Consider the following 24946-nt stretch of genomic DNA (forward strand, 5'->3'; position numbering starts at 1 on the left):
GAGCTACCCCGACCCCGACAGGGCTCTCGGAAGAGACCCTCAAAGCACGAGCCCCACTCTGAACACAAGTCACGGTCTGTATAGTCACCAGCCTTCGAGCAGGCACTGGAGGTGGGGATGGCACCAATGACTATAGGGCTGTCACAGAACTGAGAAGGGATGTATAAGGATTGTGGCACAGCTGGCCTCCCCAGAGAGGGCTGACCATTGTGACGATGACCTTGTCTCTTTGGATCACTGGGTGCTGGTCTGCCTCCCACTACTCTACTAGGGTGTCCACAGGTATTTCCTCACTTCCCACAGCAGAACTTGCTGGGCTCCAGTGATAATTGGAAAGGTCACCCAGCCTGTGACAGAGCTGGGATCAGCCTCTCCCCCCACTTCTACCCTCACCCCTGTAGCAATGAATGATGGAGGCTTAGTCTGTAGCAGGGGGGGCCCAAAGTCCTGGGGGTGGACACAGTTTTGGTCCCTGAGATTTTGGACCCTGGTGAGGAGACAACAGCCCTACTTTGCCAGGCAGGAGGGGGACCCCAGAGCCTGGGGAACAGCACCTCAGCCATCTACTTCAGCCAAGGCAGGCCCTGACCTAGGTGGAACATGGACCGGGCACTGTGGAGGCCTTTGCTGCAGCCCAAAGGGCAAATCTGTTACCTGGAACTACCTGGATCCTCCCAGTCTACTGTCCTGTTACTCCAGTGCCAGGACTGAGAACCTGGGCTTTAGTTTTGCCTGTACATTCCCTCCTGACCCCTCTGCATGCTGGCGCTTGGACTCCTGTGGCCCAGGATCTGTGCTGTGACTGCTCCCCTCCAGCAGCACATCGACCCCCCCCAGCTGCTGCCAGCACAGCATGATCCATAAAGTCACGGCACCCACGCAGCAGTCCTCCCAGGAAGGGTGCTGGGACCTGGTTTTTACTGGTGAAAACAATCTATTAGAGTTCAGGTGATAGAAAATGAGAGAGCTGTGTTTCAAAAAATATTTATTAGCAAGGAATTTTTGGCCATATCATAAAGTGGGAAAGCATATCTTATAATGTAGAAAAAGCATATCTCAAAGCAATTGATATAGTACAGTATGATCCCAGTTTTGTAAAAATACTTATTTATGATATGTAAACATATATATATATACTAAGAAAAAAGGCTAGAAGTAAATTTACTGAAATACTAATAGTGTGATTTTTTGAGTCATAGAACTTTGATGATTTGAACTGTTTGTTTTTTTAAACTTTCTTCCAAATCTGCCTGATTTTGTAATAAATGAAAAACAAAATTTTAGGTAAGGCCTTCCCATAAGTAGGAAACCCAAGGTGGATAGTTCTTAATTCAAAGAACTCCATTGCTGGAAGAGTCATCTGGTGGGGACTGAGTGCCCTTGACTGGCCAGTAGGACCCCCATATCTCTGGGGACACAAGATGAAGGTTCACCTCCCCTCCACTGCCATAGAACTAGTTACATGCCTCAGGTAAGAATTCAAGCTGCCCTCAAGGGATTGTGGTGTCTAGGTATTTAGGAAAAAGCACAGCTCTGCAAGAAATACACTATCACCTAGAGAACACATTTCTGGGAAGAGGTTCAGTTGGACAAGTGCAGAAGAGGCTCCAAATTAGCAATTCATTTATAGCAACATCACTGGGGACCAGCTGTGAAGCATTTATACACCAGCTGCCATGCTAAGTGTGTGGTGTCTGATCTTTATACATCAAGAGCAAAAGACCATTATCCTGCTCCACAGAAGATGATGAACTGGGATTCAAATCCACCTGTCCTCTTGCTAAGCTTAGAATCAACATTCGGTGCTGGGCCTGGAGGCCTGCACTGCATGGCTTTTGCCAAGAAGGCCGTGCACCTCCTGAGCTCTTCTGACCCCATCAATGGTTACTGTGGCCCTATCAATGGTTACTAACATCTGCTTGCTGTCCTAGGTCTGTACCGACCCCCAAATGTATCCTCCTATTCTGCTGCAACCAGATGAACATGCCGTGCCCGAACCAGAGAAGGAAAGGGTGACACCTGTGATGCACACCTGCAGGCTCGGCTTGTGGGATAAAACGCACAGGCTCTATGTCCTTCACAATCGTAGCATCACTCAGGGCTTGTTCTGTTTTACTTCATCAGGTGACTGGATGGCAAAAGTTGTTCCGAGTCTGACAGGCAGGCAGACAACACCCGGTACAGAGGGCTGTCCCCTGCTCATTCTTGCTGCGCACAGCTTGTTGATGGTTAAGTGTACTCCATCTCCACAAACCGTCATGTCTTTTGACACCCATTCCTGGCCCCCTAAGTGCTGGGTCACTGGCTGGGCACTAACGATACCAGTAGAATAAAAGTTAACAGCAGAACAGACTGATTTAAAATTTACAATTGCCTAGAAGACAATCTGATCTTTGGAAGAGAGAGCTGATGGATTAGTACCAGACTGGCAAGCAGGTTCCAGGTTAGGTGCCAACTCTGATTTGGGGTGGCCATCTGTGCTGAGTTCAGGGTGACGAGGCTGCCTCGGCTCAGTGTGAAGAAAGGCTGGTGGAAACACACACAGATACCCTGGCTGAAGACATGTAGAAGATCAAACAGCCCAATGCCTTCATGAGACCCAGAGGAGGAAGTCACCTTACAAGTCAGGTCTCCCAACATCTAGGCCAGAGCTTAGATCCCTACACTAATGAGTAACTCACCCTCTCCAGACAGCCTGGGGCTGCCCTTGTGCACGGGGAGGGTCTCTTCCTCTACACCTGCTCCAGGGTCCCTCCAAACTCCAGGTGGGGTGGGGGGCAGCTGTCCCACAACAGTGCCCCAGCCCAGCCCTGCTGCCAGCCTGCCCTCCCGAGCCCCTCCTGGGGCTGTTCAGCAGGAATCCAGAGTTGAGCATCGTCGGGCCGAGGTTGTCCTGGGCTGTGCCTGTGGGTTGGGGCGGACCCAGGATCTGCTTTTAGTGACGCGGTATTTCAGGGTTTGGGCAGCTGGACTCTGTCTGCTCCAGCAGGTAAATTATAGGCTTAGCAAGTCAGAAATCAAATAAACACTCCAACTGCTGATGGCTCCAGGAACGGTGGTTTCTGGGAACCTCTCCACCCAGCTCTAATTATTGCCTGTCACTCCCTCGGGACAGGGGCCTTTTCTTTGACGGACAGGCTCCAATAAACAGGACCAGGCACCTGGACACACAGGGTGACACAGACTTTGTTGACAACTTCTGGACACAGGTGCTGGCCACAGACTGCCCATCACAGAGGAGTGGTGGTGGTGGTGGTGGAGGGGGTGCCGATGGCAGCTTAGCATGGCAGAAGATGGCCGAAAATCTTCCTTTACATGCCAACTCTGATCTATTGGCAGTGGCTGCTGGAGTCTGTGATAATCATGCTGAGATTCTATCCGTAGTTGAAAGGAAAAATCAAGATTGATTATTAATGTCTGCCCTGTAGATAGGAAAGGGGAATTACGTTATCTGTCCCGGGCACTGTCATTCAGGGTCACCTAGTGTCCACCGTGATGGCTCAACAAAAAGGTGACTTTCCCGCTGAGCTAAGCTCCTGGTGAGACAGATGAGTTGATTATTTTGTTTCTCCAAAGGCCAAATGTCCACACACGGCCTGTCTTCCCCAGACGGGAGGGGCAGATCAAAGCAGGAAGGCAGAGGGGAGAAAGATGCCAGGGGCCTCAGCCCTACAGCTTTGTCTGGAGTTGACCCACATGCCTGAGTGTGGCCAGCAGTCTGGTGCTTCAGATGCACAAATGCACGACTGAGGTGAAGACTATGCTCCTTAACAGAGCCCAGAAGTGCCCAGTTTGGCACTTAGGAGAGGAGGGTAAGCGGAGATGGACCAGATCCTGTCTACACACAGCCATCCTGTAATGGGGAGTGAAGGACCCAAGCGGCCAATCTTGGGCTCCAGACACCTCACAGGTGATCCCACACCTGTCCACAGCCTGGACCAGCAATGTGGCTCAGTCGGCTCCTCAGACGGGACTTCTGTGCCAATCGCAGAGAGCTGACGCACCTGCCTCTGGGGGAAAACCCTGCTTGACGACTGACTGCTGGGACTAGGGGCTGAAGTCTCACGAACCTCAGGCAGGGAGGGGCAGAGGGCCCTGGAGAGGACCAAGCTCTGCAGGAAGGCGAGAGGGTATGGACTTGGTGACCTCTGATGGCCCTCCCTGCCAACTCTGCCTGGAGGGCCCCTGATCTGAGAGGGCCCCGGGGCAGGTGGGCGGGCCTCAGTGGCAGCCGCAGGCCTTGACCACCATGTTGCGGTGCTTGCGCAGGATGACGTTGTTGCTGCTGTCGTAGTAGAGCACGGAAGTGGCGCTCAGCTTGGTGGGCGCGCAGCACGCTTTGGGCACCGCGTCCGGCTTCATCAGGTGCACCTGGCCAGGGAGGGGCAGTGGGCAGAGGCATGAGAGCCACGGCCTCCTCCCAGCACCCCCAGGTCCTGTCAACTGCGGGGTCTCCGGCCACTCACCCTCCAGCTCCAACCGCTACCTGCAGCCGGGGTGGTGCTGAAGGCAATTCTGCTCCCTGCCCTCCTGACCCTGCCTGACCTGATGCCCCCAGGGCACAGCTGGGAACACTGCAACTCCCTGCGCCCCTCAGAGTTGGACCCTGCTGGTCCCCACAGGTGGACCCTCTGCCCGGGCCTGCACCTGATGGGCCTGAGCCCTGCCCTCTGGGTCCCTTGGCTGCTCTCTCTTCTCAGCTCCCGCAGCGCCCCGACTGTCTTGTCCACAGTCCTGTCTGTACTGTCGCCCCTCCAGAGTCTGAGCCAGTGACTGTTCAAGAACACCCCGAATTCTAGGTTTGCCTGGGCTGTTCAACACGATTATTCCTCCAAGCACTTCCCCACCCAGAACATGTTCTCAGGCAAGCTTCTTGTTGGGCAGAAGGACCTGAGGGCTCCAGGGCACATAAGGGGCCCAGGGCTGCCTGGCTGCCTGCGAGGGTGATGGGACTTGACCTGTGCAGGGGCCCGTCCCTTCTCCAGAACAGCGTTCCCACCAGAGAGGGGCCTGAAGGCGAGAGCGGCTATTCCAGCCTCCAGAAAAATACCCGTCTGCGCCTTGGCAGGGGAGCTGCGGTGTAGACAGACTCCTCGCCAGGGTCCCATCCTGGGGGCCAGGTCCACAAGAGCCCTTGGGGAGGTAGAGATCCCCCACCACCCAGGGAACAGCTGAGCGGGACCCGGATGGAGCTGTGGTGGGGGTGTGCTGCCCTCTGACCAGCGCAGCTGAGCCTGTGGAAGTCTGACCCCATGTGAGTGTTCCCCATGGGAGTGCCCGCGCGTGCACCTGCAGTGCCCCCAGGGGTGTGCCCCAGGGTGTGAGCGGTGTCCACGCTCGGGCCCACGGGGTCTGCCTGCCCAGTGTAGAGGTTTGTGTACACGCAGGGAGGAGCCCATCAGAGAAAGCGCCCTGAGTCACAGGCGGCACCCCAGCTCACTGGGGGTCTCAGGAGCCCCCTCCTCAGCGACCCTCCCAGTCTGGCCCGTGGTACTGACCAGGGACTGCAGGATGGCGTGGTTGGTGGCGTTCATGCAGGAGTCCAGCGGGAAGGAGCACTCCCCCTCACAGTAGTAGGCCGAGTAGCCCTGGGGGGCGATGACCCAGTCCTGGGGGGAGCAGGAGGGCGGTGAGTCCCGACCCTGGGGCCCCTCCCTTTCCCCCAGTCCACTTCAGGGTCCCTGCCCCTCCACACCTCGGGCCCGTGGACCACCTTGGCCCTCCTGGGCGGTCTCCCTCCAGGCCCGACCTCTCCCGCGGGCCCCCGGCAGTCAGGGCCACGCGCTGTCCCTGCCGCCACCGTCGGGCTCCGAGTCCCTCCCCGCCCGCCCTCCGTGCCCAGGGCCTGCCGCTGCGGACACAGGGAACGCACAGGCCACCGCCCGCCCCGCCCGGGCCCAGCTCCGAGGAGTCGGCGTCTCCATGGTCAGGATTGTGATGGAAAGCGCCTTCTCACTCTAGGAGCAGCACCCCCGCCCTTCAGAAAACCTGGTTGGGGGAAATGCATGAGAAAAGGAAAGAATCCCCCCATCCTCGCGCCTCCTGGAGAGACACCCACGACCCTCGACCCTCGGGGGCTGTCCCTGAAGAGGGCAGGAGGCCCAGAACGCACCAGCCAGCCGAGGTCCTGGAAGCTGACGTAGAGCTCGTGGCGCCGGCACACCTGCCGCCCGTCGGAGCCGGGCGCCTCATCTGCGGGGAGAAGGGGCGCGGGGTCTTCCTGGGGCTCCTGCTGTGCGCAGCGGCCAGGGGAGCACCAGGGCAGGGGACACCCTGCGCCACTTGGTCAGCAAATGAAGGGCGGGAAGTGAAACCATTTGGGCTCCACAACCTCCTCCCTGCGGTTCCGAGGGAAGCCGTCGTGGCTCCCCAAGGCGCTCAGCGCCTCCTAAGCGTCCCTGCTCTTAGCCCAGCTTCCCCTGGCTTCCAGACGGTGGGTCTCAAGACACCCCAATAAACAGCCCAGGACACACTCACACACCGGGGAGACCCCAGGATATCGGTGGCTCCGCCCTCGTCCCTCCTGGGCACCTCCTGGCCTCTCCCCCTCTCCTGCCGAGCCCACCCACAGGTTCAGGGGCCCACATTGAGGCCAACCGGGGGGCGACCCCCAGGAAGGGAAGGAGGACACGGGTGGGTCAGGCCCTTCCCTGACCCGAGGGCTCGGCCGCACACGGGCGACTGTGGCTCCCGCAGGCTCCTGGGGGGCCACCCGGGCTGCGCCCCCGAGCAAGGGCGCCCGGTTCCCATGGAGACCTGGGGGGGGGGCCTGGGGGCCGGGGAGGGCCGAGGCCCAGAGGCTGAGGTGCCGCGGCCGCGCTCTACCGGCTGGAGATGGGCCAGGAGGGGCGGCTGGAGGGGGCCTGGCGGAGCCCAGCCCCGGCCCTCACCCAAGATCCCTGGGAGTTTGTTGGGGTGCGGCAGCTCGTTGGTTTTTTTCGGCAGCCTCCTCTTCAGGGGCCTCACAGCCCGAGGGGCCCGCCCGGGACCGGGGCTCGCCCTGAAAAAAGTGACCATGAAAGGCTGTTTGGAGCGCGGGGCCCGTCGCCCCTGCAGACCGGCCAGGCCAGGATCCACGCTGAGCCCTGAGACAGAGAGAGGAGAGGGCGGTCACTCGCGCGCTGCCCGCCCGGGGACGCAGCAGCCACCTCGGCGTCCCCGGGGGGACGGAGTCCCGCGCCCAGCCCAGCACCCGCGGCGGGTCCGAGGGAGGCCGGGAGGGGGCCTGAGCCGCTGGGGTGTGAGGGGTGGTCAGGGACCCTCCGCGGGGTCTTCACCGGAGGCTCAGCCGCTTCGCAGCGGCCTCGCGGGCCCTCCCTGCAGTGGTCTGAGCCCCCCCTGGACTGAGAAGCCCCAGAGGCCCCGGGGCTGGCCTGACCCTTCCTGCGGGGGGCGCGGGCCGAGCCAGGCTCCCACGGGTCTCAGGACCCCCAGGGGGGTCTGGGATGTTCTGGTGGGGTCTCCCCCCGCTGACCCCAGCAGCTGCAGGATGAGCGGCCCTTGCTCTGAGAGGCCCCAGCAGCTCCCACGCACCCCGGGGCCCCCAGAGGACCCCCGGGCCCTGGGCGGGGCCCCCTGACCAACGCCCCAGAGCTGGGCCCCCCACGCCTCATTCCAGAGCCACGTCTCCCGGCAGAAAGGAAAGGCGGTGGGCAGGGACGGCAGTGGGGCCTCAGCCCCGACAAGGAGGCTGTGAAAATGGGGGTTCACCCCACTGCCGTGAAAAAACACGCCGACACGGCCCGGCCCAACCACAAAACTACCTTCCTCTGCCTCTGCGCGGCCTAAGCGGTTCCTGGCTTGTTCTTTATCACAGCAACACAGTGAACGCGGAAACGCTTTGGAGGAGACTTAGCCCTCATCAACCCTGGCCTCTCCAGCACATCCTGTTCACGTTTCTGGGGTGTTTTCAGGTCAACTTAAATTTTTTTTTTAAAGATTTATTTATTTATGCATAAAGAGCTGGGGCACGGGCCAGAAGTGTGGGGGGTGAGAGGATTCACCAGAGACAGCGGGGAACAGAACAGGCAGACTGATGAAATACACTGCTGAGGGGAGCAGCGGGAGGGTCAGGAGAGGTCTGCTGCGCCATGTGGGTTGCTCCCTGGCCAGGTTGCGTCTTAACCCCTTGCGCCACCAGGGAGGCCCCAGGTCAGCTTAAATTTTACACAAGTGTGAGCATAACAAAGACGTCTATAAGGGAGTCCCGGTGTTTTCACAGCAACACCTTCATCCTCCTTAAAGCGTCAACTATGAATGTTTCACACACGCAGTCACACGGGGCAAAGCCAGTTTCAATGAACCCGGAGTTAGGACCCGGGGGCCCACGGGCGGGCGGCCAGGGGCTGCGCGCTGCCCCTCCAGGCCCTGTGCTCACCCCGAGACGCCAGCACAGCGGCAGCAACGCCAGCCACGCGGTTCTCAGGCCGGTCCTCACTCACGAATCGGAGCACACGAGACTCCTTTGAGCAGACCCGGCACAAAGTGCTGAAGTAACAGCTTCTCTCTAGACACTCAGGCTATTTCCCGGCTTCCGCTCTAGAGACAAGAGCCACAGAACCGTCCTTTCCTGCGGAATCGTTTTAGACTAAACGCAGGACTGTGATGGCTAACTCACTTTTATGTTTCTCAAACACAGTGCCATCGCTCCGCTTCCCCTTGAGGAGCACACACGGCTCACACGGCACAATGTGTATGTGTGCACCCATGCTCACGCGTGCACTCCTGTACACGTGACACACACACGTGCTTGTTCCACAGCAGGGCGAGGAGGCGTCTCCATCACACGCTCCAAGCGGACAGCTGGACCCACCCCATCCTGCTCAAAGGTCAGCTCTGAACAGCGCTGCTTTAGACCCGTGTCCATGGGCCACAGGTGACTAAACAGGAATCCATCCAGGGCTAATCTTTGACCTCTGACATCACCAACACCTGCACCCATCCCAGTGGAGGCTCCACTCAGGAGCATCCGACTGAGAGGAGATGTTGTTCCCGCAGGAGTTGATGCAGGAGGCCAGAGAGAAGCCTTTTGGGGCCCTGATCACAAGAAGAGTGGTCATATCCCAGTTGTGAGGAGGCAGAGCCATGAGACACGGAGGCCTGAGGCTCCAGGAGGCGGCACTGAGCTCCGGAGTGGGGAACACTGAGGTCCACCTTGCAAGGGACTGAAGTCCACACCTGGCTGACACTGGGCACGGCCTTGGGCAGGGCTGCCCTCCAGGCCTGAGTGCCCTGGGAGGCCCTGAAGAGCCCTGTCCACATGGGCCAGACTGTTGCTGGCTCTTTCTTGAGCAGCTGCATCTTCTGGACCAATGACAGGTAGACCAGCAGGACAAGAAGTCCTGCGGGGCTCCTGAGCCAGGCCTGTGCCAGGACTGGGAGCCCTTGGAGGCTCTCACAGGCCAGGAGCCTGATGAGGGTCCTTGGAAGCAGCTAGTCAAGGAGCCCAGTTTACAGAAGCAGAAGCTAAGGCCCAGTAAGAGCTGCAGAGCTGGGATCAATCCCAGGTCTCACTGACCACTTCTCACGCCTTGCCAAGAACAGAAACTCCCAATGGGGAAAGAAGGTTGCTCTGGAGAATAGAGGGATCACCCTTTTCTTGGGGAGGGAAAACATGGACTCAGTCTCTTAGCAACTCAAGCGCTGGTTCCGCAGGAGAGGAGGGGATCAGGCTTGTAGGGGCCTCTGCTGCCCCACATGGTGGGAGCCTTACCCCTTACTCACTGAGCACCCAAAGTGGAGAGGGAATTGCCACCCCAGGGCACAGCAGAGAAAGGTGTGGCCTCCAGGGCCAACGAGGGGGCTTCAGGGGCATCTGCAGCGCAGCCTGGAGGAACCCCCAGGAAGACGTGTGCTGCGACCCCCAAGGCTTACCATCCTCCGTTTCCACATAGAGGCGGAGTCCCAGGTCCTGGTTACGGTTCAGCAACCAGTGGTCGCTGGCTACTGTCACATCCAGCACCAGCCAGCCCTCGTCCCCAGCGTGGAGCGTCTGAAGATCCAAAAAGAACAAGTCAGACTCCCTGTGGACACGAAAGAACAATTAACCGGGGGCCAGCACAGCCGCCTCTGACTTTCCTGTGACCCTGGAGCCCCTGGGGCGTCTCCCCTGCCTGGCTCTAGGCCAGGAGCCCGCTGTGCCTTATCTCACTGCATCTACCATACAAAGGGGTTACTGTGCCCAAGTGCAGATGGGGAAACTGAGGCTTGGTAGCTGAGTGCCATCCAGGGTTCCACCATCAGGTCAGGGCAGGGCTTGGAGCCAGAGCAGAAGCTGGGCCCCTCCCATGGTGCCAGGGCCCTGGGTCAAGCATCTCCTGTCTCTCAGGGGGTGCTCCCAGGATGCCCCCTTCTGTCCTCTGGGACATGTCCCCCCAGGGCCCACCCACCCACAGAGTCTTGCCCAGGAGGAGGCGCTCAGGGCAGGCACCTGTTGGTCTGCTCCCTGACCACCTCGAACACGCTGATGTGGAGTGTCCCATTGAGTGGGTGGGTGCTGGGCAGCTTGTAAATCCGGAACTCAGCGGCTGTGACAGCTTCTCCCGCCGGGATCTGGGTCAGGTCGAAGAGGAACTCCTTCCAGTGGGGCGCCTGGTGGCCCAGCGTGCGGTCACGCTCCACTGCAAGGAAAGACAGGTTGGTGGTCACTCGCGGTGCTGCTGGGCTTGGCTCTGTGTGGGCAGAGCTGGGTGGGAGCCCGGGACCTGGACCACAGGGGCGCCTGCTCCTAGACTCTCTCCTCCGGGTGCTGAGGAGCTCCCTAGAGGCCCAGCAGTGAGGGGCCCAGCACAGAGCCTGGCACACGTGGGTGCCAGCAAGGGCTGCTTCCATTCCTGACAGGTAAGCGCCCAACCCAGAGCTCCATTTCAGCCCCCTGCTGGCTCTGGGACTCACAGGTGAGTCAGAAGATGGGCTTGTGCTCTGGGGAGACGGAAGTCTGACCCGGTCGGAACAGGGCCTGGGGGAGCGGGGGCTGGGTGGGGACACAGCCAAGCATTTTTAGTGGGGCTCTCCCAGAGGCTGTCCAGGTGGCTGGAGGTGGGGGAGAGGGCGCACTTGCAGACGCATGGGGCTTGACAGGGGTAGGGAATATTTCCACAACATCCAGGGAGAGGGTTGCCATGGAGGGACCGACCAGCATGAGTAAAGGCCTGGAGCTGAGGAATGGACGGCACAGGCAGGGAAAACAACCGCAGACACAGCAAAGTGTGAAAGGAGGAAGGAGGCCAGGAGGGGGACAGGGAAAGGAACAGGCACAAGGTGGGAGTGATGCCCCTGGAGAGGCCCAGTCAGTGCTGGGGAAGGTGGACGGGCCCTTGGTGTGGTGGATCTGAGCAGGCTTCCAGGAGGAGGTGACATCTGATCTGGCTTTGAAGGATGGGATAGAGTTTTGGGGGGAGGAGGAAATGTGAGGGGGTGCTCTAGGCAGAGGGGACCTCGAATTCAGGTGTGGAGGTGCCACGCCACCCACAGATCAGCAGTGTGGGGTGTGGGGTGGGTGGGTCTGGCCGGGGCCCTACTGTAGAGGCTGGAGACCCAGCCCTGGAGGGGCTGCGGAGACCCAGCCCTGGGAGGGGTGCGGTGCCCTGGGCAGCAGTGGAGCAGAATGGTTTGGTTGGAGAGTGGAGCTGAGGAAGGGCGGTCGGGAGGCGAGGCCCAGGCTGGAGGGGGCACCCGAGCAGGTGGGTGCGGGGGCTGGGCTGACACGCAGGGCGAGAGCCCTGGGTTACAGAGCAAACCCCACGTTCCCTGCTGCCGGAAATGCCCAGGACAGTCTATTTAGGACCGTCTCGCTCTGTCCTCCTGTCACTCTCAAGCGCTAAAATCTGTGTTTCCGGAAAGCAGGGGTGGGTGCCGCCCTGCGCCTCCCCCAAAACCCTGCACTGAGATTTTAATTACATGTCTGTGAGTCTTTTAAAAAGTTCTCTCTCTGGGCTCAGTGACCACAAGTCATCCGCAGGTGGCCAGCGGATGTGGGAGCACTTCCTGTCCTCCAGGTGGGCCCCGGTCCAGGGATGGACGGGCAGGAGCTGTGCTGGCGGGTCAGCGGACAACACGCTTGGCTGCGGGACATGAGCTGCTCATCCCTGGGCAGGGAGGAGACACCCAACGGGCAGTGCCCCAGTGAGATGGACACCAAGGAGAAAGCCAGAATGTGTCAGTGGTCACGCGACGCAAGGGGGGTCCCCCATGCGCAGGCAGAGTCAGAAGGCAGGCCTGGCCCTCTGCCCAGTAGTGTTCCACATAAATATCTATGCTGGTCCCCCCTCCCTACAGACGCCCGTCACAGAAGTTTTGTGGTTTTAGCGCCCACACAGACCCCTCTCGATGGCCTGTGAGAATCCCTGCTCTGCAGGATGAAACAGGTCCAGGCTGCGGCACAGAGCATCAGGAAGGCCGCTCAGCCACACGTGCGCTGACCCCTCTCAAAGTGTCTTATCTGCTGGGGGCTGTGGGTGGGTCCTGAGGCTCCCTGGGAACCTCTCCACTGACTTCAGTGTGCCCCGGGGCAAGGGACTAGCCAGCTGCCTGCTGCCTCCTCTCAGACTCCATGCCTGGGCCCCCTGCCTTGCTGAGCCGGGGAATCAAGAGGGCCTTGTGCCAATGACCCCACTCCAGGTCCAGACTTTGGTCCTGTGGGTTGGTGAGATGGCACACCACCCAGGAGTTCCAGCACAGGAAACTGCCCACCCTGGCTGTTCCAGGCAAGCACCAGAGGGCAGAACATTTTTAGGAAAATGATGTCCATCAAAAATTGGTGAAAGAGAGCAACTACAGATAAAGAAAGCAACTACAGTCAGTGGAGAGGGTGGGAAGATAACACCTGTGGATTTGTAGTTTTTTTCTTCCAATGGCTATTGCTTTGAGTTAGGAAAGCTATTTCCCCAAAGCTGGATCGCTGAGAAAGCATTTCCTAAGCCCTCTAAGCTCTACCCCATGCCCTTGTTATGAGCAGCCCAATCCTACTTTAGCCAGAGAGAGAGTCCATCAGCTCCAAGAAGTCTGGCCAGTGATCAGGACTTTCGAGGCACCCAGCAGGTATGTATTTCCCCTCCTGGCCCGGTCTCCTTGTCTGTGAACGAGGAGTAAGAACACTGTGCTCCTGTGCCATGTGCTGGTTATTCACAGAGCCATGTGAATATTCAGGCAGCGGCCTGAAAAGGGTGGCCAGACAAAGGGTGTTTCTGATTAGCCTGAATTGTAATCTCCTGATTTGTTCCATCAAATACCATCAGGGCCTCCCTGGTGGCACAGGGGTTAATGTCTTAGCACTATCAAACTATTGTCAGCCACTGCTGCACAAGTTCAATCCCCCACCAGGGAGCTGACCCACATGGCACAGCAGACCTCTCCCGTCTCACCCGCTGCTCCCCTCAGCAGTGTGTTTCAGTAGATCTGCCTGTTCTGCTCCCCACTGTCTCTGGTGAATCTTCTTACTCCCTGTACCTCTGATCTACACCCCAGTTCTTGTATGCACAAATAAATAAAATAAATTTTTTTAAAAAGATGTGATACCATCAGGGGTCATGGAATGCAAGGAAAGGAATGATCCTTTTCTAAAATAAAGGGAGCCAGATACGGATGTCATTTCTATTGTAAGTGAAATGTAGAGGGTTATGGGCTCTAGAGTAATGGGGAAGATGCTTTTCACAGGGTGTTTGTATGTCCTTAGAGAAAGAAAAAGGTAAGAGAAGACAGAGCCTTCTCACCGTCTACGATAGGAATGCTGTGGAGAAGGATTTGGCAATGTCCTTTTGCAACATCCTGGCAAAATTACCTATGAATTTATCCTTTGACTCAACAATCCCAAAAACACACTGACAAAAATATGAAAAGATACACACAAAGCTATTCATTGGGCACAGGGAACAGACAAAGTTCAATAAATGTTTATTTTCCACAAAACCATAAAAGCTGCCAAAAATGTTCAAACCCCAAACCACCTTCTCTCTGGGGAAAAAGCAAATGAATTTACTTTCTGAGTTGCCTTAATGTGGCTTCTGGGACAGTAGTTATGATTCACCAACATGTGCTAATGGAACTCTAGACCTTCCCCTCCAGCTCCTGTTAAAACAACCTCCTGGTCTGTCTTTGGGAAGGGCCCAGTGTGGGCAGGAAGGGGCCTCCACCAGCCCTGGCCACTGTCCACATTCTGCCTTTCCAGGTGTGAGGCCCCTGCCTACCACTCAGTCACAGGCTAGACCTCCAGATGACAACCTGCAGCCACTAGCCTCACACCAATGGCTTCAGCTTTTCTTGTGTCCTCAACACAATGTATAAGTGGAATCACCCCAAAAGGACCTAAATTGGCCATGTTTCTAAACAAAAAGCAAGAGTGTGAAAGGTACCTCTGATATCCTTCCCACCTCAAACCCTTCCAAGCCTTGCAGGGTCCATGCAGGAAACTAGGTGAGGCTCTGGGGCCCAGGCCTTGAGCTGGACCTGCCCGTCCGAGTGGCCTCCTGGGCCTTCTGGCTGCCAACACCCTCCCCCAGGCCTTACTCAAAGCCGCTCTCTCTTGGGTGGGCCCATCCCACCAAGTCTAAGGCTCCCGTCCTCTCAGTCCAGTGGCAGAAGCCCTTCCTGCTCCCCTGACCCATACACAGCAGCCTGTTGGGCTCCCTGTCCCTGGCTCATCTCCCTTTGGACAGTGAGCAGTTTGAGGGACCAAACAGGAGGCTCTCAGTGGCCTGCTCATCAAACCCCCAACGTTCAGGGTGGGGGGCAGAGTCAGGAAACCAGGCCCTTCTTTCCAAGGGCTCCTTGTCCCCAGCCGGCAGCTCAGCATCTGGCCTCTGTGGCCCTGGGCGGGGCACCACATGGGGCTGGGGTGGCTTCCATGTTACCGCATGTCTCTATCAGAAGCACCATGTTCTCGCTCAGCCAGGACTGCCCTCCTCTTGCGGCCGGGCCCTGGGGTGGACAGGCTGGGCCTGTCTGGCTAGTCCGGCCGGTGACAGAGCCAAGGGCCCCGCGCAGGCCCGGAACAAGCTGGTCTCTATGCGGTGCGGCCCATGAGGAGCCACAGCACTGACCACCGTGGACGCTGCTCCCTGAGGGCCTGCTCCTGCCCAGAAATCTCAGTGCTGCTGAGAGAAGGCCCAGGCTTCCTTTCTGGGGTATTTTTAGTCACTTCTCATCACGGGCTTTTTTCAAGCGCGGTTTCCATAAATGGCTCCGCGCTCATAATGACTGGCCCAGCCCTCAGACGGCTTCAGACCCCGAATTAAAAGGGAACACCCGCACACTCCACCACATCAAACCCGCCATGGCTAAAAACAGACCCAAGGAGCTGTGAGCAAGAAGGATGCAATTCCCCGGCTCAAGCCGGGAGTTTTCCAGAGAGATGTGGCCAGGTGACACATCCTGTGCCCGTGGAGAGCGGGGTCCCCTGAGGAGGGGGCTGGGTGTGCCTCCCCGTCCTGTGCCTCAGCCCTGGAGCATCCCCATCAGGGGCATGACTTCTGGTCAGAGCTGGAGCAGCCTTGGGGGAACCCCGTCCAGATGAGAGCCCCAGTCCCAGAAGGGGCAGAGATGCCAGGGGTCCCATATCGGGTCTTTCGGACTTGAGGTCATGGAGGGCGAGAGACCCTAGACATCATCCGGGGGCAATGCTGTGTGGGGAGGGGAGGTTGTCACAGGTTCTTCTGTCCACAGGTGGCTGAGAATACACGGGGCAGGGCCCTGCGGAGATTTGGGGCTCCAGGGGAGGGAGGTCCTGCCCAGTCTGGCCTGCTTCTGTCCCACCTGACCAGGACCAGCGTCTTCCCTGGCTCTCCATGCTCCCTGCCTCCTGCCACACTCCTCTTTCCTTCAGCTTGGCCCTTGTGGCTGAGCACCTGCCAGGCAGGGGCTGGGGGGTGTGCTGGGATGGGGGTGCCATGAAGACTCAGGTTTTGTCCTGTTCTCAGGGCTTTTCATGGCTTTTCTTGAAGAATAGGAAAGAGGAGTCAGACAGGGCCCCAAACCAGACAGGCACAAGGGTTTAGAAACCTAAGAGGAATCAACACACTGAAGGAAGAAGGTTCTCACATATAGGATGGCTTGAGGTGGAGGGGTCAGAGAACACTTTTCCAGAAAACTCTTTTGACAACAGTGGAAGGATTCGGACAGGCACACACAGGCAAAGGCACAGAAGTGGGAAATCCCATGCAGCAACCATTTTACAAGCTCTGAGTGTGTCAGGCACAGTGCTGGGCCCAGCACTTTGCTCTGTATGCAGTATTTCCCCAGTTGTATTAGTTATTTCTTGCTGCATAACAAATTACTCAAATGTAGCAGCTTAAAACAACAGCCACTTATTATTTCAGTTTCAGAGGTTCAGGAACCAGGAGTTTAGCTGGGTGGGTTTGGCTCAGGGTGTCCTGTGAGGTGACAGTCAAGCTATCAGCTGGGGCTGTGGTCTCTGCAGACCTGCCTGGGACTAACAGATCTACTCCTAAGCTCACTCACGTGGCTGCCGGAGGCAGGGTTCAGGTCCACACCCCCGAGCTCCACAGGACTGTGCACAACAGGACTCCCCGCAGAATGAGCAACTTGGTGAGGGGAGGGCTGGGGCTTCAGTCTTTTTTTATAACCTGATCTTGGAAGTGCCATGTCATCACCATTGTCATATTCTAATGGTCACACCAGCCGCTGGCACAGTGTGGGTGGGGACTCCACAGGGTGTGGGTCCCAAGAGGCAGGGATCATTGCGAGTCATCCAGAAGGCTGGCAACCGCAGTACCCCATGAAAGAGGCTTTATTCACCCCATCTGATGGACAACAAAACTGAAAATGAAGGAAGTTAACTGACTGGGTGAGGTGACAACCAGAAGCATTTAGAGTCTGGCATGTCTGTCTCCAGAGTGTACCTTCTCTCTCCTCATGCTGTGAAGGGAACCCTGTGTGGTTCAGTGGGACTGGCATGCTGGTGCTGCATGCCAGGTTGGGGGAACTTTGTTTCCATTCTACATGAATGGAAGGGACACACAGCAGGTCCTAAGCAGGGGAAGCTGGAGTTCCATGAACAGGCCAGGACTTTTCACCTCCATGCCTCCCTTCTGCCTGAACACCTTCTCTTCTCACCTCCTTCTCCTAAATTCTAACCTTCTTCCAAGGTCCAGCACATAAATCACATCCTCCTAAGCCTTCTCTGTCCCCCAGTCTGAAGGTTACTCTTTCCTTTCTTCCAACTTTTTTTTTGGTCTCCCACAAAATGAAAGAGGGGCCTTGTTTATATTTGGAAGGGCTGAACCTTCACACTCATACCCGTGGAGTGGGTGAATGGCTACCCATTTTGTGATCATTTCTAATAAGTGGCCTGTGGACCTACCTTTCCCACTACCTTTGTAGCTCTTGGGCTGGAGCTGTGCCTTCATGACACCCCCAGATAACAGGAGGGGACATAGCACATATGAGGTATGCTGTGCCTCGGCTGAGGAATGGCCATGCTGCGCCAGCCAGCGCTTCCCAGGCCATGTCTGACCGCCTTCAGCTCCTCAGAACCCTTCCCTGTATGCAGAGCCCCAGGCTGTTCAGAAGGAAAGTTTGCTGCTCGGGGAACTGGGTCACAGTTAAAAGAAATAACTGTGTTTTTACTTCAGGTTCTTGCCACTAACTAGGTGGCCTTTAAAAAAAGAAAAGCTAATATTTCTTGAATATTTACCAGGCAGTTTCAGCACTAGATCACCTCACACAATACTCATAGCCATACTACAAGGGAGGAACTATATTTTCTCCCTCATTTTACAGCTGAGGAAACAGAGGCATAGAGCATTATATAATTTACACAACACTGACACAGTCACAACAAAGGCCATTCCACCTGGACGGGTGCTCTGGGCTGATGGGCCTTCAGAGTTGTCCCTCCTCGAGGCAAGGGGCCTGGATATTCATATCCCTGTGAGCCAGTCACTGGATGTGAGGAATCCCCAGGGAGGGTGCTTTGTCGAGGGCCCAAGGTCCTTGAGAAGGACTCAGCTGTTAGTATCCCACCCTCCAGAGATGGAGGGCTCTGAGGCATCCACTACAAAGGGTAAGGGGTGGAACGTGGACCTGTGCCCAGGCTGCCTGATCCTGGACCTGCACTGTCACCGCTGGACAGCAGGTGGCTAAGTGAACGAGCGAGAAGGGGCAGTGTGCAGACAAACACTGCAGGCCCTCCTTCATGAAGCTGCCTCCCATTTAATGAGCATGCCAAGCATTTGCTATTTTTAAATACCTGAAGCCATTTAAGAGTTGCACTACAATGCAGCTATTATCCTGATTTTAAAGGTAAGGAAGCGGAGGTGCAGAGACTTGAAGTAACCTGTCTAACATCTCACAGCTCTCAGTGGCTGACCCAAGACGAAAGCCTGGTGCCCTATTTCAGAATAATTAACCAGGGCTGACCCTCCTGCTGTTGTGATTGGTCCTCCAGTCCTCTCCTGTGGATCTCAGTGCCCATTCTCTGCCAGACTTGACTTCCTCCTCTGACAACTGGGGCAATAGCCAACATTTACTCCTGAAGGTGAGAGGCACTGAGGAGGTGGGGGCAAGGAGCAGGCGGCCATCAGGGATTCTCCATGCACACCATCCTGGGGACCAGACAAGTCCATTGGAGAAAAAGAACTCCATTGGAGAACTCCAATGGAGAAAAAGAACCTACATTCAACCCTTGGAAGGAAAAAAGCCTTTAGAAACCATCAACAAATGAAAAGGACACCTACCGAATGGGAGAAAATATCTGCAAACCACATAAAGGATTAATATGAAAAATATATAGAGAACTTTCACACAACTCAACAACACAGACAATCCAGCTAAAAAACTCCAGGGCCTCCCCTGGTGGTGCAGGCGGTTGAATGCAGCACTGCGAAGCTGTCCATAGCCTCTGCAGTGCAAGTTTGATTCCAGCTGGCAGACAAGGGTCCCACGTGGTGAAGCAGACCTCTCCTGTCTTGCCTGCTGCTCCCCTCAGCAGTGTATTTCAGTCAGTCTGCCTGTTCTGTTCCCCGCTCTGTCTCTGGTGAATCCTCTCACCCTCCCGCATGTCTGACCTGTATCCCGGTTCTTGTATGTATGAATAAATAAATCTTAAAAAAACTCCAGAGGCACTAAATAGACATTTTTCAAAAGACAAGAGATAGTAAGCACAGACAAGGGTGTGCAGAAAAGGAAATCCTTGTACAGTGTTGGGGGAATGTAAATTGGTGCAGCCACTGTGGAAATCAATACAGAGGCGCCTCAAAAAGTTGAAAATAAAACTACCATAGGCTCCAGCAGTCCCACCTCTGGGTATCTACTCAAAGGAAACGAAGAGGGCCTGCCAAAGAGACCCCTGCACTGCCCCGTTCACTGCCACGTCCTTCACAATAGCTGGGATGTGGAAACCACCTAAGAGCCCTCTGCTATGAGAGGAGAAAAGGGGCCTTCCTGGTGGCCTACGGATTAAGTCTCAACGCTATCAACACAATGGCCCACCCCTACAGCGTGAGTCCTTTGGCCTGAGTTTGATCCCCGGCCAGGGAGCTACCCACATGGTGCAGCAGACCTCTCCTGACTCACCCACTGCTCCCCTCAGTCTGCCTGTTCTGCTCCCCACTCTGTCTCTGGTGAATCCTCTCACCTTTCACACCTCTGGCCTGTACCCCAGCTCTTGTATGCATAAATAAATAAGTAAAATCTTAAAGATATAGCCTGAATTGTGTATAATGAACTTATATAACATTTTCTTAAAATGAACAAGCGTTATTTCTATAAATTTCTGAAACAAAGACATTTTAAAAGTTAGATCCCGGGCCTTCCTGGTGGCACAAGGGGTTAAGACATAACCTATGAAGCAATCCACAGCCTCTGCAGCACGAGTTCGATCCTGGCTGGCCAGGGAGAAATGCACATGGCACGGCAGCCCTCTCCTGTCTTGCCCGCTGCTCTTTTCAGCAGTGTACTTCGGTCAATTTGCCTGTTCTGTTCCCCACTCTGTCTCTGGTGAATCCTCTCACCCCCTGCACCTCTGGCCTGCACCTCAGCTCTTGTATGCATAAATAAATAAATCTTTGAAAAAAAAAAAAAAGGTTAGATTCCCCACTCTACAACACACTCACCACAGCCCTGTTCCTGCGCTCACTGCACCTGAGGCGGGCCAGGCCCCGGCCGGGCGGAGGCAGCTTCTGTGCAGAAGAGCAGAAGAGGGGCAGCAGGGAGAGGACCGCTGTGTGGCTGTGGGAAAATCGCCTAACTTCTCTGAAGCCTGCCCTCCTCTTTTCAAAACCAAGACATGACAGTTGATGTGAGATTCTCACGGAGGGACAGACAAGAAAGTTCTAGGCATGTGGTCATCACTGGTGCGATCTCCCGCAACAGCCCCACGGGTGGTACCGTGATGTCTCTGTTTTACGGAGGAGGAAACTGAGGCTCCCAGAGCTGCACTGGAAAGTCCAGCTGATACTCAGAGGAGGCAGCCAAGTCAGGATGTGGATCCTGCCTGTCCTGGGTCAGATTCCCCACCCCAGGCCCGGCCCCCATGGCCGTCCCTCCTAGTCTCAGGTGGGGGTTCGCAGTCTGCGCCCCTTGACAACCGCCTCAGGGCCCATGTTTATCATGCGTCTCTCCCAGGAGGTCAGCGCTGAGAGGCAGGGACTTGTTTCATTCGCTCTCATGCCCCAGGAACCAGGACTGCGCCTGGCACAGAGCAGGCACCACACAAGTCTCTGGGATGAATTCAGGGGGAAGTGAAAGATCTCCCTCCTAGAGACACAGGACGTTGGGGCACACGGCAGGAAAGCGTCACCACTTCAAGGGCCCGGGGCTGAGCAGAACTGGACCAGGTCCCTGCTCCCACCCAGCCCCGCCGCCCCCCAACCCGACCGCCTCCCTTCACCAACACTCCTGTCCTTGGCCACGGAGGCCGCAGGGGTGCATTAGTCTGGTTTGGAGCAGGGCAGGAGGCTTCATCCTGTCTGCGGCGCTGCCTGTGCCTCGGTTCCTCAATATGGAAGTGGGGCCACCTGCTACCTTGAGGGCGGCCAAGGGAGCCAAGCGTCTACAAGGCTGCGATGGACAGACAGGTCAGGCAGGGCCACGGGCTCTGACCACGGGCCTGGCCCCCAACACAGCCTCTGTCAGTCAAGACAGACTCCCTAAGGCATCTGCTCAGACGAGGCTGGGGGCCTACAAGAGGCCCTCGGCCTCTGGGTCCCGCAGGATGCCAGGGTTGGTCAGCGGCCTGGCAGGCACTGGGCCTGGCATCTCAGGGTGAGGCCGAGAGGAGAGGTGGAGCTGGACTCGACAGGTGTGGGAGCCGGGGCGTGGGCGCTGCTTCAGCCGCGCTGCTATTAGAATCTGGGGACGCAGGGGCCTGGGGCCTGGCCTCCAAACAAGGAAAGAATCCTGGGAGGTGTCTGATCCTCCCCACACGGCCGAGGTAATCACCGGTTAAACCTACGTCTACTGAGAGATCTAGTCCGGCAATTAGTGCATCAGAACAAGGAAGGCCCTCTGACAGCTGGCCGGGCCGCCCACAGACCCGGCCTCCACGAACAAAGATCTGCTTGTTAATCCCACAGCGTCTCAGGCCTTAGGTCTTAATGAAACACGCAGAGACAGCGTGGGAAGAAGCTGGGACTTGGAATCCAGGGCCCCGATGGTGCCATGGAGGTGCTGTGGGGCCCCGAGCTGCCGTTTAACCTCTCTGAGCCCATGGAAAGGAGCTGGCAAATCAGCTTCACGGTTTACTGCATGGATGAAACAGGACTTAGAAGACGGTGGGCTTCAAAGCTAGTTTCATTCTCAAAATAGGCAGAAACACCTTTTGGTTGACTTTTAAAATCTGCTTCTGGCCTTCACATGTATTTAGGGCGGTGGGGATTTCCCACCACAGCCACACCCAGACTGGGCAGCAGCTGGGAGGGAAGGGGTCAGCAGTGACCAGGCCCAGGTTCACCCTAGAAGGACGGGGGCTGGCTTCCTGCTCCTCTCCCTCCATTAACCACCACAGCAGCACTGAGGATGCCCCATTGACAAGGAGGGACCTGGGGTTCAGAGAGGGTGAGGGACCTGCCTAAGGCTGCACAGCAGAGGCTGGGGGGAACCAGCTGAGCAAAGGGTACTGTTCCATCCACAGTGGCAGCTCCCACCAGGGCTGCAGGTCTCGACCCAGAGGATACTGGGGGAAGCAGGAGGTGGCTGCTTCTGATGGGTGGGCCCCTGGGAGCATCCTTGGAGTGACCACATCTGGGGTTCTGCATCCAGTGATCCTGAACCTGGGTCAGCCTGTCCTGAGGACAGTGCTCCAGCCCTCAGTCCACATATGGTCTCCTCTGTCCCCAGCCCCACCCTGTCCTCTAACCAGGAAGGCAACCTCCAGAACCCACAGATCTAAGTCCTGTGCGTGGCACTGGGCTCCCACCACTGACCTGGCTCCTGCTGCTGGCTCCCCCACCCCCGCCCACCACCAGCTCTGGGTTGGAGGGACAGAAGACTCCTCAGCTGTTCCATCTTCCTGCCCTATTGGTGGGCAGCAAGTATTAACAGTTGAGGACCCCACAACACCCGCGGCTGCTCTGTCCCCGGGGTTCCTCTGCCCAGACCCTCTGAAGCTCTCTCCGCCCTGAAAGCCTGTCCTCCAGGAGCAGAAATGCCGCCTCCTGAGCACTGCATGGAGGGCCGAGCAAGCTGGGCCTCTCCTGGCTCGACCAGGTAGAGGCTGAGCTATCCTGGGAGTGGCGCTGCCTCTCTGAGCCTTGCTGCCCTCCCCCAGGAGATGTCCTCCCCTGTCCTCCAGGGTTGCTAGGGGCGGAGCGGGATGGCGCAGGGGACGGGACGGGCGGCTGGTGGCCTTGGCAAAGGTGCCTCCCGTGCTCAGCCCACAGTTCTCCTCACCTCAGCGGCTGCAGTCCTGGGGCCCCTGGGCCTGCCCGTGCATGGTGCCCGCCCAGCCCACACCCCTGCCCCTGCCCCTCACTGGCCACGGACAGGAGGCAAAGCGCATGGGCAGCAAATATTCATGACTAGATGAAAGAATTTGATAACGGAGTTTGAGAACTTGAAGGGGAAATCGCTCCAGGATCTGGAGGAACATTTCCGCCATGAGGAAAAGCTGGGCTCTGCCTGGGGAAACATTTAGGAGGGTCCACGCTGCCCACGGAGCCACGCCACAGGCCCGGACACGCTCTCCATGCCACGCCACGGCCCGGGCGCGGCCCAGGTGACAGCAGAGCCCGCCCAGCAGCGCCCAGTCGGCTTCAGGCCCCCGCGCCCCGGCCCAGCCGGCTCCAGGCCCAGGCCCCGGTGCAGGGAGGCGGCTGCTGGGCTCGGGACCTCTGGCTTCTCCTGCCGGCTCCATCCCGCGAACTTTGGCACTGTCCGCGGCGCCGCCCTTGTCGCAGCCACAGCTCCAGGCCGCTGAGTACTGGCCTCTCCCCAGGCCCGGCCGGCTCCCCGCTGCCCAGCCCACCCCACATCACGGGATGCTCACCCTGGGGTGCGCGTGGGGCGGGGCGCAGGTATGCGCCCCCGGACCCACCTTCCTGCCTTGGCCTTGCTCATCCACAGCCCAGCCCCCCAAATCCTCAGACCTCGGCGCCCTGACCCGTTGGGTCCCGCTCCCGGCGGCGGGTCCCCCTCCCAGGGGGTGCCAGGGGCTGGCGGGGCCCCAGGCGCGCGAGGGGCGCGGGACGGCGCGGGGGTCGCCCGGCCCCCCGGGGCTCGACGGCCGCGCGGGACTCACCCATGTTGACGAAGCTCATGACCAGGTCGGCGCGGCCCAGGCGGCGCTCGAGGGGGCCGCCGTCCTCGCCGTCGCCGCCGGCCATGGCGTGGTACAGGTCCAGCATGAAGAGCGGCGCGGACGCGGGCAGCCGGGCGGCGGCGGGGGGCGCGCGGGGCCGGGGCCGCCCGGGCAGCCCGAGCACCGCCAGGATCTCGCGCTGCATGTCGCGGCGCTCGCGCGCGCCCAGGCGCCGGGGCGGACACCCGGGCGGGGGGCGCGGGCCGGGGCCGCCGCCGCTCAGCGCGCACAGCGCCAGGCCCAGCAGCCAGAGCGGGCCGGGGCGCGCGGCCATGGCGGGCGGGACCGGGCCGGGCGCTGCCCCGCGCGCATCCGCTCCGCGGCGGGGCGGGGGCCGCGACGCCCCGACGGCGGCCGGCGGTCCGGGCCCGGCGGGGGGACGCGACGGGCGGCTGCCGCGGGCGCAGCGCGGTCCTGGGGTCGCGGCTCCGCACCTGTCGCGGCTCCGGGCCGGGCGGACGCGGGCGGAGCTGCCCTCGGGGCCGGCGCCCCGGGCGGGTCTGTCTGTCCCGCCGAGAGGGCGGCCGCGCGGCCGGGGCGCGGGGAAGCTCCCGCTGCCCTCGCGGAGGAGCGGACGCACAAGTGCGGCCCCGCTGGACTGGCCGTCGGTGGCCGCTGTCCGCCGCCCTTCGGGCCCGCGCCCGCCGTCGGGTTCCGCCCCCTCCGGCCCGACCCACGGGGCGCAGGGGCGGGGCCTAGGCCGAGAACCGACGCCCCGCCAGAGGTGGCCTCAACCCTGCCGCTCGACCGCCTGGTGGAAGGATCGGGGAGAGGACCGCGGTCTGGGTCGGCAGGGTTGTCTCGGTCTCCCCTTCCAGGCACTGGCCGCGCAGTGTGGGGGGCCTGAGGACCCCAGGGTATTGGCATTTTATGAGGAAAGCAAGAACCTGCGCGCTCGTGAGATGAATCCTTGAGCGCCCTAGCTGGGCAGGGATCTGGAGTCTCGGCTCCCACCAAGATGCCGCGCCTTGGTGCGTGGAGTGTCTCCAAAAACCTAGAAGGGCTCCGAGGGCGCCAAATGTGCCTGGAGACTGAGACACATTCCTCTCCCAGGCCCAGGTTCCCTGCCACTGCAGGTGTTTGCTGCTGTCCCGAAACCTTCCCCTCTGTCCCGTGTGTGCAGTGCTGTCGCTGCTCAGTAGCGCTCACCCAAGTGATCCAGCTGCTTCAGGGGCCCTCGCAGTTAACACTGCGGGC

At 58.6% G+C, this 24946-nt stretch overlaps 1 protein-coding gene across 1 annotated transcript; it reads right to left on the bottom strand.

Moving 5' to 3' along the window:
* Window positions 1–977: 977 nt before the first annotated feature.
* LOC119236535 (bone morphogenetic protein 8A) lies at window positions 978–24023 on the bottom strand. Its single transcript, XM_037500429.2, has 7 exons — window positions 23690–24023; window positions 10430–10619; window positions 9874–10022; window positions 6891–7085; window positions 6113–6192; window positions 5499–5609; window positions 978–4371 (listed from the first exon to the last, which is right to left on the bottom strand). Exons 1-7 carry the CDS (start codon window positions 24021–24023, stop codon window positions 4222–4224), a joined length of 1209 nt encoding a protein of 402 aa, XP_037356326.1. The 3' UTR covers window positions 978–4221.
* Between the last annotated feature and the right edge of the window lie 923 nt (window positions 24024–24946).

The sequence above is a fragment of the Talpa occidentalis genome, unplaced genomic scaffold (assembly GCF_014898055.3).
Source record: "Talpa occidentalis isolate TD23 unplaced genomic scaffold, MPIMG_talOcc4v2.1 talOcc4.9, whole genome shotgun sequence".
Lineage (NCBI taxonomy): Eukaryota > Metazoa > Chordata > Mammalia > Eulipotyphla > Talpidae > Talpa > Talpa occidentalis.

Coding starts and splice junctions, on each gene's coding strand:
- LOC119236535 (XM_037500429.2), bottom strand. CDS start 24,023: ATGGCCGCGCGCCCCGGCCCGCTCTGGCTGCTGGGCCTGGCGCTGTGC. Junction 10,620..23,689: donor CATGAGCTTCGTCAACATGG/GTGAGTCCCGCG, acceptor CTTTCCTTGCAG/TGGAGCGTGACCGCACGCTG. Junction 6,193..6,890: donor CAAACTCCCAGGGATCTTGG/GTGAGGGCCGGG, acceptor TTCTCCCCGCAG/ATGAGGCGCCCGGCTCCGAC.